Consider the following 14106-nt stretch of genomic DNA (forward strand, 5'->3'; position numbering starts at 1 on the left):
TAATGGTATAATATAAATTTTTTTTACAGCAAATTTCTCTGATTAAAAGCCTTATTTCTCAAAAATAGAGAGAACTGAATCAAATTTACATAAAGAAAGCTATTGATAAATGGTAAAAGGATATGAAACCGATAGCTAGTTGGCACAACAGACAGATTGATGGGTCTGGAGTCAGGAAGACTCATCTTCCTGAGTTCAAATCTGACCTTAACCGCTTACTAGCTATATGACATTAGGTAAGTCATTTAAGCCTGTTTCCCTCAAGCTTCCTCATCTGCAAAATGAGGTGGAGAAGGAAATAACAAACCACTCCAGTATCTTTGCCAAGAAAATCCCAAATGGGTTCATGAAGAGTCAGACATGACTCAAATGAATGAACAACAACAACACATGAACAGGCAGTTTTTCAGAAGAAATCTAAGCTATCTAGAGTTACATGAAAACATACTCTTTAATCACTACTGAGTAGAGAAACAATTTAAAACAGCTCTGAGGCACCGCCTCACACCTACCAGTGACGACAAATGCTGGAGGGGATGTGAGAAAATAAGTACATCATAATATGTTGGTGGAGTTGTAAACTGCTCTAATCATTCTGAAGCGATTCCCAAAGGGTTATAAAAGTGCGCATACTCTTTGACCCAGGAACACCACCACTAGGTCTGTACCCCAAAGAGATCAAAGAAAAATGAAAGGGACCTATAATGTACAAAAATATTTACAGCAGCTCTTTTTATGGTGGTAAGGAATAGGAAACTGAGGGGATGCTCATCAGATGGGAATGGCTAAACAAGGTGTGGCATATAATTATGGTAGAGTACTGCTGTGCTATAAGAAATGGCAAGGGGAATGGTTTCAGAAAAACATAGCAAGACCTATATGAACAGATGCAAAGTAAAGTGAGAAGAACCAGGAAGATCATTTTGCATAGTAACAGTAATGTTGTAATGATAATCAACTGTGAAAGACTTGGGTCAATACAGTGTCAGGAAAAGTAAACAGATCACATCTCTCACTTAGCAAACTGGCCAAGATGAAAAAAATTCAATATTGGAGGTAGATGCAGGAAAAAAGGAAAATTACTGTTAGTGAAGATGGGAATTAGTCCCACTATTTTAGAAAAGAATCTGAAATGATGCAAGAAAAATTATAAAATTATTGTTTCATTTTGATGCAGTAATCCTGCTACTGGATTTATACCCTAAGAAAGTAATTGACAATAAGAAAAGATCTACCCATATGAAAATATTCATCATAGTAAAGTTTTTACTAACAAAATACTGAAGACAAACTGTGTTCAATAATTAGAGAATGGTGAAACAAATTACATTAATTGAAACTATTGGGCCATAAGGAACAATGAATATGAAAAATGAAAAGTAATGAGAAACCTGTATAAAGTGAACAAGACAGAACTACTAGAACTAACGATACACCTAGTTACCACAGTGATATAAATGAGGAAAACTTTAAATAGCAATAAAACTTAGGCCAAAGTACTCAAACACGCTGGTAATAATCAGCAGCAGGACTGCTGCTATTCCAAGCCCCCCGGGGTAGCCTCGGAGAGCACAGGGGAGCTGCACAGACTCTCAGTCTAAGAGTTCCTGGATCCCTTGGATCCCTTCTCAGCCCATTAAATAGCATCTGTGGAAAAGGGAAAGAGATGACCAAGTGGCAGGAGTTCCTGAATTCCAGCCTCCTAAATAGATGAGCAGATTTTTCCTAAATAGCATCAGCTTCATGGTTGTCTCTCTAGAAAGCTCAAGTTCAAGAGTTCTGGAATCGAGCCTTTAAAAGAAAGAAGATGAGTTCCTGGCCAGCACCTGTTTCTTAGAGAAAGGAGACTGAGAATGTAAAATGGAGGACATTTCCTCCTGAGGCTGGTGGAGCAGCCAGGGAGTTTAGATCATAACACAGGAGTCTAAAAGGCCTAGAATTTGCCCTTTGCTATTACTGTGAATTATCTGGACATTTCAAGGCCAATTGACTTTCCAGCAACAAGTGTGGTTCCCTTCCAGGGGAAGTCCAACCTGTCATCATAAGACCATAAGGCTAGATGCCTGTATTGGTCTCATTTGGGAAGTGAAACTCACCAGAATGCTGGGCGCTTAGCTTCTTAGCAAACTCAAGTGTTTCCCACACAAAGAGAGTCCTAGCCCCAAGCTGTTGTGCAACTGAGGCACTATATAGGCACTGAGAGAAGCTGGAACTCATTGAGGAGTATTATATTTCTTTAAGGATTACTGAAAATCCTTTATATAATATTTTCAGCAGTGGGGTGGTGGTGGTGGTGATGAAATGAAGGCTCTCCTGAACCATACCCATGCATTTTTACGTTGAGTGTTTGTATGGGATATCTCCATTTAACCTATAATCTGATATTTCCAAGAGGCAATTCTGGGTGAGGGTAATATGAAACAAAGAGCAATATTTTTTAAGAAGCTGCCAAATGAGCTCAATTTGTGTAAGCCCAGAGCCTGGGAATACTGGGTCACAGGTGACACCAAAAAACAAACTCATCATTAAAAAGATATGTATATTTACTCAAGCTGGGTGTCAAGCAAGTGGTTAGGAGGGGAGGTAGTAGCATTTGGAAACTATAATGTAATCAAGGAAACTAAGTTGTAAGGCATCAAAAGAAAAGTAGAAGTCACTAAGTCAGAGCAGGCCTATGATACCATGTTGGTATGTACATACCAACATATGTACAGAGTCTTGTATTACTACTCAGGACATACCAACTCCAAAGGTTACTTGCTTACACTTTCCAGGTCCATGACTTAATTAGTGTTTCTCTGAACATATCTGATGTGAATGTGCCACTTCTCTACTCCTACTACTGGGGAGAGAAGACATGGGTCCTTATCAAATCTGGAGTCTTTTCTTGCCATAAGCGTTAAAAATCATCATAGAGGCCTCTTTTGGCTACAGATCATTAGGTTTTGGGCAGAACTAATTTCCTCCTTAAACCTCATATAGGGAGGGTATCTTACTATTTCTCATATACAAAGGGTTGATTAGTAGAGCCCCTGATCAATCTGATGAATCACTCCAGGTAGCCTGATGAGACTCCAGGATATAAACCTTTTGGGAATTCTTCTGAATGGTCACTTAACCTTGTTAAGCCTCAGTTTTCTCATCTGTAAAAGAACTAGATGACCTATAGTATCCCTTCCAGCTCTAGGTCTATGAACCTATGAAATTCTTTGTTAAATTTCCTAAATAAAAGATATTTACACTATTAAAACTATTTCATTTTAATTAACTAATTAAGAGGAATTAACTGCAAAATTTAGTTCAATATGTCCCCTCCCCTTCCAGAACTCAGTAATTTGCAGAAGAATTCTAGCGGAGAAATAATTAGTGCTTTTCTTAGATCATCCTCAACAGAGGACAGAGAGGAAGGAAGATGAACACAATTACTTACTGGTGTGAGAGGTCCTTCTGCTTGAGCCTCCATTGGGCTCGTGGGTGTGGCTGCAAGAAACTGGCCAGCAGCTCCAGCCTGGAGGTCTAGTCTATCTGCATATTGCTCTGATGCAGCAGTGGCAGGACATGCCACAGAAAGCGCCAAGACCACACTGGGAGTTCCATTGTTTTGATGACCATCTTCTACCCAGGGACCTAGTTCATGCTGCTCCTCTTGAGGAGATTCCTCCAGGATCTGCAGCACCTCAGGTTCCTCATCTGAAGGGCTTCCAGTTTTATGCCCTAAAGCCCCATTCGTCCTGAAATCATGAAGGTCCCGCTCCTTGTCCACAATCACCCAGTCCTTGGAATCAACCTCTTGCTGGCAGGAGCTCAGGTTGACAGCTATAAACCCATTGCTGCCACCACCATCCGCCTGCTCTGGGGAGTTGGCAGAAGCAGGCTTAGAAGCATCTGGGAGGTATTCTTCATCATAGTGCCAGATGTGGTCTGTACGGGTCACAGCAGGAGCACAGGGCTTATGAGGAAGAGAAGCAGGGAGAACTGGTTCCTTTTCCACACTGGAGTCTTTCTGCATTTTCTCCAAGCTTAAAGAAATGAAAAGAGAAAGAAATTACTCAAAATTCCGGGGTGGGGGTGGGGGAGAGGGGAAGGGGAAACTGCTTATGCAATTGATAAGCTCTCAACAGATCATTTATTCAAGTGATAGCTTCCCAACAACAACAACATACAAGCATCAGTATGCCACATGGAGAGTGGCCTGACCACCCCGCTGTGCTGATCTGGGAAACAGTCAAGGACAGAAAGAGGTGTCTCTTCACTGAGATCCAAATAACACATAAAGAGAAGCAAATTGTATAAACTCCACTCAGCTCTGGCAATGTAACCATATTAACCCCCAGTTCTTCCTGTGAATAAGAGAAAATAGTTGCTAAAGCTGCTTCTGCCCAACCAGAGCTCTACAAAAGACAATGTAAAAAAGTGTGTGCCACTTTACAGAGGGTAAGTAAATATTTTATATTTCTGTCCGATTCCTACAGCTGTATGCACATGTATTTTTTCCTATTTACATGTCTGTATCTGTAGACACATCTTCATTGATAGCATTTCAAGGAAGATCCTGCACACCACACACAAGGATGGTGGTGAGAAGTGGTGACAGGTTGTACGTAGAGTTAAGGTAAAAAGTACTAGTCTACTAGGAAAAAGGAAGACTGCTGAAGAATCCAGTTCCATTGAAGTCACTTCCACAGGGACTATTGCAATGCTCTCCTAACTGACTTCTTTCTAGGCTCTCTACTCTTCAGTCTGTATTCCACAAAAGCTGCCACATCCATATTCCTAAAACACAGATCCAACCATGTCATTCCCCTGTTCAAAAAGGTGGATTTTTTTTTACTGCTTCTAAGATAAAATAGAAGGTCCTCTGGCATTCAAACTTTTCATAACTGGGTTTCAGCCTGTCTTTTCAGACTTCAGATTTCACCCCTACCCTCTGCCCACTACACACACACTCTATCCCAACAAAGCTGTTCTACCTGGTGTTTTCCATGCCCCAAACGCCATCTCCTGCTTTCGTGCCTTTGGACAAGCTGTTGTTCAGACATCCCCAGAACACTTCTCCTTCTTGGCTGGGCTCTTGGACCTGCAGTCCCCTCCAAGATTCACTTGCTATGCCTACATAAGACCTTTCCTGATTCCCCCAGTTATTACAGCTCTTCTCACTCAATGCCAAAATTACTTTGCGTAGATTTTGTATTTCTTTCTCTGGATAAATGATATTTATTCCAAGTAGAATATAACTCCTTGAGGTTCCCTTTTGCCTTTGTATCACCAGCACCTAGCATAGTGCCTGGCACAAAGTGTTTGATAAATCTTGCTGAAATGAAGTTCATCAGTCTTCTCAATGTCCATTACCTCCATCTCTATCTCTACTTAACCATCTATTTGCAGCTATGAAAGGGAGGAAAGAAACATCATTGATCTGAAAGTGGGTTTTATGCTGCCTGCACCAGATATCAAAATTGCCAGTGAAGACTCTGCTCATTCTAAACTCCCCACAACCTTCTACTCCATCCCTACGCTGTTGTCTCTCAGCAGATGACCTTGCCTCCTACTTTATAGAGAAGACTCAGGGTATCTGTTTTGAACTTCCTCATTTCCCATGTGCTATTTCTCAAGTTTTTTTGATATAGTCATTCATCCCTTGCTCCAGTCATAGTGAACAAAGTAGCCCACCTTCTTGAAAAGGCAAACCTTACAACTCTGGCCCTTAACTCAATCACCTCCTATCTAATCCAAGGTCTCGTTCCACTGGCATTTCCACACTCACACTCTCATTTTCACAAAGTTATTGATCAGGAAGATCCTCTAGATGCCATCTAGTCTAACCCATTACTGATCGCCTCTAAATCTATGAGCTGTCATCCTGTCTTTGTCTGAAGATTTCTGGTGAGGGGGAACTCACTGCTTCCACTGGTAGTACGTTTTGCTTTTAGACATCTTTAATTAATAGAAAGTACTTCCCTTATATTTAAAGTATAAACCTGCTTCTCTGCAACTCATATCCATTACTCCTAGTTATAGTCTCTGTGGCCAAGAAGAACAAATCTCAGCCTTCTTCTACAAGACTGCTTTTCTAATAGTTGATGGTAGTTATCACGTTCTTCCTTAAGTTAGCTCTTATTTAGGTTAAACATCCCCAGTACTTTCAACTAATCTTCATATGGCATGATAGTCTTTCAATTTTTCACTTTATCTTAGCTTCTTCAGTCTTCCCTTAACCCTTCCATCTTTTTAGACTAGTGTTTTGGGTCTCACCTCTCTCTCATTGCTTAACTTTGAGAAATTCACACCTCTATGTCCTCACCACCAAATCACTCCACAACCACCAGGAATTCTATTCCTCCTACCCTAAGCAATACTAAAATTGCTCTCTTATGGGTTGCCAATGACTTCTTAATTGCTGAATCCATTGGCCTTTTCTTAGTCCTCAGCTTTTGTGACATTTAGTAGATGTTTATACAAGTCTGTTCTGTTGAATGAAAATATTATTACTAAGTAGCTATTTTGTACTTAGAAATGACTACATACTATAAGGAACACAAAAGACACAAAAATATACTAAAGGTCAGAAATGTTTTAACAAAGTGCTATAATCACATCAGTCTTGGCAGTTAGTCTTACCAACAGAATAAATTAGTTTAATTAATCTCTTTTGCTTTGCTCTTGCTGAATAAAACTGTGTCCCCAAGTTCTACTCTGATTTCTGACGCTCAAACCTGTTTCCTCAGTCACTTCACCTTTCACCCACCACGTTTCAGTGTGGCGCGGAGGGAGATCTTGCAGGATATGCAAACAGAACAGCGACAATAGCGTAATGTACAAGGTAAGAGAGTGTGGTCCCAGGGATGGCCTGAAGCTGTCTGAGACCAGCAGAGCAAGTGACAGAGAGGCTCAGCACACTAGGCTGGCCATTGCCACCTCAATCCTGTACTGAGGATTATACAAAAGAATCCTAAGGTTTGTAGACCACAACATTATCTTCACTGCTCAGTGTTTTGAATGTGAGGATATTATCTAATGAAAGACAAATTCAATTAATTCAATCAGAAACATATATTAAGTGCTTACTATATGGAAAATGCCATGTAAGGTGCTGTGCAATGCCGTGGGGGTGGCTGCTATGGCAGCAGCTTCAGAAATTCTAAGACTATGGACAGTGGGGGCGGGGGAAGCAGACAACTGGTTGAAAGGAGACTGCAGGGGACCTTTTGCTGTAGCTGATCCCCTGCTGCACTGTCCATATGCAGTTCTGGGCTGTGGCCCAGGGTCAAAAGGTGCAATGGCATGGGCACAGAACAAAGGCCCAGGTCACAGTTCCAGGGTAGAAAGAAGTACTAAGGTCACTTATAAGGTCACTCATGGGGCGGAGGGACTCTGGTCTTAATTCCAAGACAGGGGAGAGCAGTAGAAATTGTGGCTAAAGGAGAGTGGGAGACACAGGCCTAGTCCCAGGGCTAAAAGGAGTGCTGGCACTGGTGGCTGCAAAGAAACAATGTCCTTTCCTGAGTAAAGACCAGAGCACTGATCTGGAGGGCAGTGACCACACCTCTCCTTAGATCATACCACCCTGGAAACACTAAAAACATATAGATATCCAGACGTAGCTCTGGAAACAAAAGTAAGAAAGACCTGAAGCTTGAGACAATGCCCCCTCCACTCCAGGAGCAGGCCTTTAACTTTAACATAAAGTTATAAGTCAAGAAATAGGCTGAAAAAAATGAGCAAACAACAACAAAAAAGAACTTGACCACAACAAGTTATTACAGTGACAGGGAAGATCAAGACATAAATCCATAAGAAGACAACAATGTCAAAGCAGCTACATGCAAAGCCTCAAAGAAAAATGTGAATTGGATACAAGCCCCAAAAAGAACTAATGGAAGAGCTCAAAAAAGGATTTTAAAAATCAAATAAGAGAGACAGAGGAAAAACTGGGAAAAGAAAAGAGAATAATACAAGCAAATTATGAAAGGAGAGTCCACAGCTTAGTAAAAGGGGCACAAAAATACATCTTAAAAAAACCGAATTGGTTTAATGGTAAAAGAGGAACACACATTCACTGAAGAAAAGGACTCCTTAAGACCGCAGAAGTGCCCAGATGGAAGAGGACATACAAGAGCTCACGGAAGAGAATAAGAACTGGGCAAGTGGGAGATACCGACTTTATAAAACTTCAAGAAACAATAAAAAATCAAAAGAACAAAAACAATAGAAGAAAATGTGAAATATCTCAATAGAAAAACAACTGACCTGGAAATAGATACAGGAGAAATAATTTAAGAATTATTTCTGAAAGCCATGAACAAAAAAAGAACCTAGATATCACCTTTAGAGAAATTATCAAGGAAAACTGCTCTGATATCCTAGAATAAAAGGGTAAAACAGACACTGAAAGAATCCACCAATCACTTCCTACAAGAGATCCCAAAATAAAAACTCCCAGGAATATTATAGACAAACTATTGAGCTCCCAGGCCAAAAAGAAAATATTGCAAGCAGCCAGAAAGAAATAATTCAAATATCATGAAGCCACAGTTAGGATTATATAAGATTTAGCAGCTTCCACATTAAAGGATTAGAGGGCTTGGAATATGATATTCTAGAAGGGAAAGGAGCTAGGATTACAACCAAGGAAAACCTATCCATCAAAACTGATTTGGGAGAAAAATAGATATTTAATTAAATAGAAGACTTTCAAGCATTCCTGATGAAAAGACCAGAGCTGAACGGAAAAACTGCCTTTGACATAGAAGACTAAAGAGAAGCATAAAAAGGTAAACATGAAAGAGAAATCATAAGGGAATCAAAGTTAAAATGTTTACATTCCTATATGAGAAGATAATAACTATAATTCCTAAGGATCGTTATTAGGGCAGTTAGAAGGACTACACATAGACAGAGGGTATAGGTATGACATGACTACTATGGAATGATTTTAAAAAAATAAAATTAAAGGGTAAGAAAGAGGGATATATTGGGAAAAGAGAAGGGAGAAGAATGGGGAAAACTCACATAAAAGAGGCATGAAAGGAAGAGCTGCTACAATGGAGGGGAAGATGGAGGGGTTGGATTGAATCAATTTTTGGTTCAATGCTTGAACCTTACTTTAATTAGAATTGGTGCAGAGAGGAAATAACATACTTACTCAGATGGCAATGGAAATCTACCTTACAGGAAGATAGGATGGGAGGTTGAAATTCAGTAAAGAGCAATGTAAAGTCCTATATTTGAGTTCAAAAGTCAATTGCATAGCAACACAATGAATGAAGGATGGCTAGAAAACAGTTCTTGTTTAAAATATCTGAGGGTTTTAGTATACTACAAACAATTTCTATCTGTACAATGTGACACGACAGCCAATCAAATCAACATGTAATACAAATATTAGGCTGAATTAACAGAGATAAAGTATCCAGGACATGGAAGTTTTATGATACTTTGCCCGTTTTAGGTCAAAACTAGACTTTCTGGTTCAGTTCTGGGCATAAAATTTTAGAAACTGTATTGACAAATTGAGGCGTTTCCAGAAAGTGACCATAATGGTAAAAGGCCATATGTATATCAATTGAAGGCATTAGGGATGTTTAGCCTAAAGAATAGAATTCTTACTCCATCCTATATGCTGGTCACTTCCTCCTGTGGACTCATTGCTTATATAAGTCATTCCATACTTAATCATATATTGACTAATGACATCTCTTAGCGGGGAAAAAAGGAAATAGGATGACTGTCTTCAAGTATTAAAAAGGCAGTCATATAGAAGAGTCATCTTCTGTTTATCCTCAGAGAGCAGAACTAAGAGAAATGGATATGAGTTGTAGAAAAAGAGATGTAGGAGGGATGTAAGGAAAAACTTCCAAATTATTATAATCTCTCCAAAAATACAATGGACCACCTCAGGAGGCAATAGGTTTCCCATAAATACAAGCCTCCAAGCAATGGCTACATAACTACTTGTTGGGGAATGTTAGTAAGGATTCCAGTTCAGTTGGTCCAGATAACCACTTTAGTCCCTCCCAACTCTGAGATTCTGTGAATTCACATTAAGAACCAGCATGCTACATAAACAGTGACTGAGAGCTCAGTCACTAATCACTGCTGCAAAATAGTACATTTTCCCCATCATAAATGTTTATAATAGGTCTTTTTTAAAAGGCTCTTTTAAAATAAAATAGAGAGAACATTTCATACCAGGTCTCCAGAAACTTGTCGGTGTCTGGCTTTGACTCCAAGGTCAGACGCCTCTCCAACTCAAAACTGTGGATGGACCGTAACTTTCGTACCAATGGGACATCTCTTTCTGGCTGAGTTGTCTCTGAGCGGACACGAATTGGGGAACCAAGGCTTGGCAAATTCAGCATACCATTTGCTGGACCATGACTATTCTCCTCTTCTGTAGCAGCCTACATAAAATATGAAAATATACAATTCCTTATAAGTACAATATGTGACAGTTTCAACTAAAACCAGCAAATCAAGATGAGCTTATAAGATTGATTTGTTTTCCGGAGATGTTTCGATTGTGCTGGCAGGTTGGTTTCACAATGTGCTTATTCACTAGCATATTGGTATCCTAAACTAATTGTCTCAATTGTATATTCAGTTTCAGTTTGATTATGGTTTTGATTTAGGAATAGGGAGAAAGAGTAGAAAAATGTTTAAAATTATTTTAAATGAATAATAATCCCTTAAACATACTGTTCAGAAAGCAACAACTTCTTCTCTATGTGTACTTGGTTATCATCTCTTCTTTTTATTATGCTCATTCAGCCTAATTACATTCTAGATGGCCAGGGTCACTGGCACCTATCTGGAACACTATGATATACACAAGCATCTATTATGAATTTAAGCAGTTATATATTACTATGATAATAAATGACAGACAAAGACTGAGCTAACTGTCAATAACATTGGAGTTAAGCAAACAGGGGAGAGGTTTAGGCCAAAAGATAGAAAATTACTGTCCCAAAGGAGCAGTCAGCATATTCTATGGATCAAGCTGTCAACTGGCAGAAACGACAGATGACTCTCTTGAAATGAAAACAATCTAATCCTATGACAATAACTCATTTATATAGAAAGCTAAGGTTTTCTCATAACAGTTCTGTAAAGTATTATCCCATTTTTACAAATGCAAAAACTGAGAGCAAGAGGAAAAGTGGCTTGGCCATAGTTATACAGCCATTGAGTATCAGAGTGAAGACTTAAACTCAGGTCCTATACCTTCAAGTTGGTATTCTTTGCCATGCCAGAACTGTATCATTGATACAGTGCACAGTCTGCATTGTCATATAATCCAGGGTCAAATAATCCACAGCTGTGTCATATTGGGACAAGTTATGAAGAGCACAGCTTCCCAACACAAAGGGTAAAGGTCACATGCCCTCTGATTAGTCAGAATTTTTTGTTTAGTTCAATGGGATGCCTGACAGGATGCTGTGCAAGACAGAGCCGGACAGTGAAGATTCTTTTTGAAATCTCTTCATAAGACACGGCACATCATTTATGCCAGGCCTGTACAACATGCAGCCCTTAGGCCACTTAAGGCCCACCAAAGAGGCCTGTGGGTGGTATGTTGGGCAGGCCTGTTTTAAATCTCTATGTTTTTTGTGGGCCATATTCTTTGGTGGGCTGTATGTTGTGCAGGCATGATCTGTGTTAATGCAGAAGAATATCACAGATGAATGAATCATCTAGAAGTTTCCTTCTAGTCATTAATTTCAACCTCCTTTCAAGCAAACTCTTTTAAGAGATCCCAAAATAGAGTAAACTGATGTATGCTTCATCTCTTCTCCCTCAGTGTTTCTCTTTGTCCTGTGACCTCCACTAGAGAGGCTAACTATCCATAGTTTGCATAACAGCAAAAGAGTAAAGGAAGAGAAATATGGCAATAACATGCCCCCAGGTGATTAAAACTCTACCACAGGCGGAGCCAAGATGGCGGAGTAGAAACACACAAATACGCTAGCTCCGAACCCACAACCCATGAAATATCTGTAGAAAAGAGCTGCCAATAAGTTCTGGAGCAGCAGAAGCCACAGAACAGCGGAGCGGACGAGATTTCTGTTCCAGAGAGCCTGAAAACCTCTCACAAAAGGTTCTTCGTGCTACGGACGCGGAGCAGAGCCAGGCCCAGCGCCGAGAGGAACAGATCCGAGCAGGCTTCAGGGACAGAATCTCCAGCAGCTGTGCGGGCCCCTCCACCCACAGGTGACAAGGGTAGGTAAGAGGGTCTCTTCGGCGGGTCGAGAGCGGAGTGGGGAGCCCCCATGACTCAGGCCCCCTCGGGAAGCACCAGTGGAGGCGGGAGCAGACCAGGGCACCCCAAGCAGGCAGGAGCCCGGATCCATTGTTGAAGGTCTCTACATAAACCCCCTGAGGGAACTGGGCCCAGGAGGTGGCCCTGCCCCCACCCAGGCAGCTGAACTTGATCTCACACTGAATAGCAGCCCTGCCCCCACCCAAAGCCCTGGGAAGCAGCATTTGAGTCTCAGACCCCAAGCGCTGGCTGGGAGGATCCAGAGGCGAGGTGGGTGTGAGGAGAATATTCAGAGGTCAAGTCACTGGCTGGGAAAATGCCCAGAAAAGGGAAAAAAACCAAGACTATAGAGGGTTACTTTCATGGTGAACAGGTTTCTCCTCCCCTCCTTTCTGATGAGGAAGAGCGGGGCTCACCATCAGGGAAAGACATGGAAGTCAGGGCTTCTGTATCCCAGTCCACTCAATGGGATCAGACCATGGAAAAGCTCAAAAAGAGCTCTGAAAATTTTGAAAATTATGTCAGAGAGGTGGAGGAAAAACTGGGAAGAGCAATGAAAGACATGCAAGCAAAGTATGAACAGCAGGTCAGCACCCTGCTAAAGGAGACCCAAAAAAATGCTGAAGAAAATAACACCCTGAAAAATAGGCTAACTCAATTGGCAAAGGAGGTTCAAGAAGCCAATGAGGAGAAGAATGCTTTCAAAAGCAGAATTAGCCAAATGGAAAAGGAGATTCAAAAGCTCACTGAAGAAAATAGTTCTTTCAAAATTAGAATGGAACAGATGGAGGCTAATGACTTTATGAGAAACCAAGAAATTACAAAACAAAACCAAAAGAATGAAAAAATGGAAGATAATGTGAAATATCTCATTGGAAAAACAAATGACCTGGAAAATAGATCCAGGAGAGACAATTTAAAAATTATGGGACTACCTGAAAGCCATGATCAAAAAAAGAGCCTAGACATCATCTTTCATGAAATTATCAAGGAAAACTGCCCTAATATTCTAGAATCAGAGGGCAAAATAAATATTGAAAGAATCCACCGATCACCACCTGAAAAAGATCCAAAAAGAGAAACTCCTAGGAACATTGTGGCCAAATTCCAGAGTTCCCAGGTCAAGGAGAAAATATTGCAAGCAGCTAGAAAGAAACAATTCAAGTATTGTGGAAATACAATCAGGATAACACAAGATCTAACAGCTTCTACATTAAGGGATCAAAGGGCGTGGAATATGATATTCCAGAAGTCAAAGGAACTAGGACTAAAACCAAGAATCACCTACCCAGCAAAACTGAGTATAATACTTCAGGGGAAAAATTGGTCTTTCAATGAAATAGAGGACTTTCAAGCATTCTTGATGAAAAGACCAGAGCTGAAAAGAAAATTTGACTTTCAAACATAAGAATGAAGAGAAGCATGAAAAGGTAAACAGCAAAGAAAAGTCATAAGGGACTTACCAAAGTTGAACTGTATACATTCCTACATGGAAAGACAATATTTGTAACTCTTGAAACTTTTCAGTATCTGGGTAGTTGGTGAGATTACACACACACACATGCACACGCACATGCACACACACATAAAGACAGAGTGCACAGAGTGAACTGAAGAGGATGAGATCATATCTTAAAAAAATGAAATCAAGCAGTGAGAGAGAAATATATTGGGAGGAGAAAGGGAGAAATGGAATGGGGCAAATTATCTCTCATAAAAGAGGCAGGCAAAAGACTTTTTAGTGGAGGGAAAAGAGGGGAGGTGAGAGAAAAACATGAAGTTTACTCTCATCACATTCCACTAAAGGAAGGAATAAAATGCACACTCATTTTGGTATGAAAAACTAT

At 40.3% G+C, this 14106-nt stretch overlaps 1 protein-coding gene across 2 annotated transcripts in view; it reads right to left on the reverse strand.

The window, feature by feature from the left end:
• Positions 1–14106, reverse strand: part of TTBK2 (tau tubulin kinase 2) — a 232985-nt gene that overhangs the window by 35960 nt on the left and 182919 nt on the right. For both annotated transcript variants that reach the window (XM_072623579.1, XM_072623577.1), the window contains 2 exons: positions 10189–10400; positions 3431–4019 (listed from right to left, as the gene is read on the reverse strand). In XM_072623579.1, the coding sequence (XP_072479680.1) occupies positions 3431–4019; positions 10189–10400 (801 nt within the window). The remainder of the gene's footprint in view (positions 1–3430; positions 4020–10188; positions 10401–14106) is intronic.

This window comes from Notamacropus eugenii, chromosome 7 (assembly GCF_028372415.1).
Source record: "Notamacropus eugenii isolate mMacEug1 chromosome 7, mMacEug1.pri_v2, whole genome shotgun sequence".
NCBI classification, from domain to species: domain Eukaryota; kingdom Metazoa; phylum Chordata; class Mammalia; order Diprotodontia; family Macropodidae; genus Notamacropus; species Notamacropus eugenii.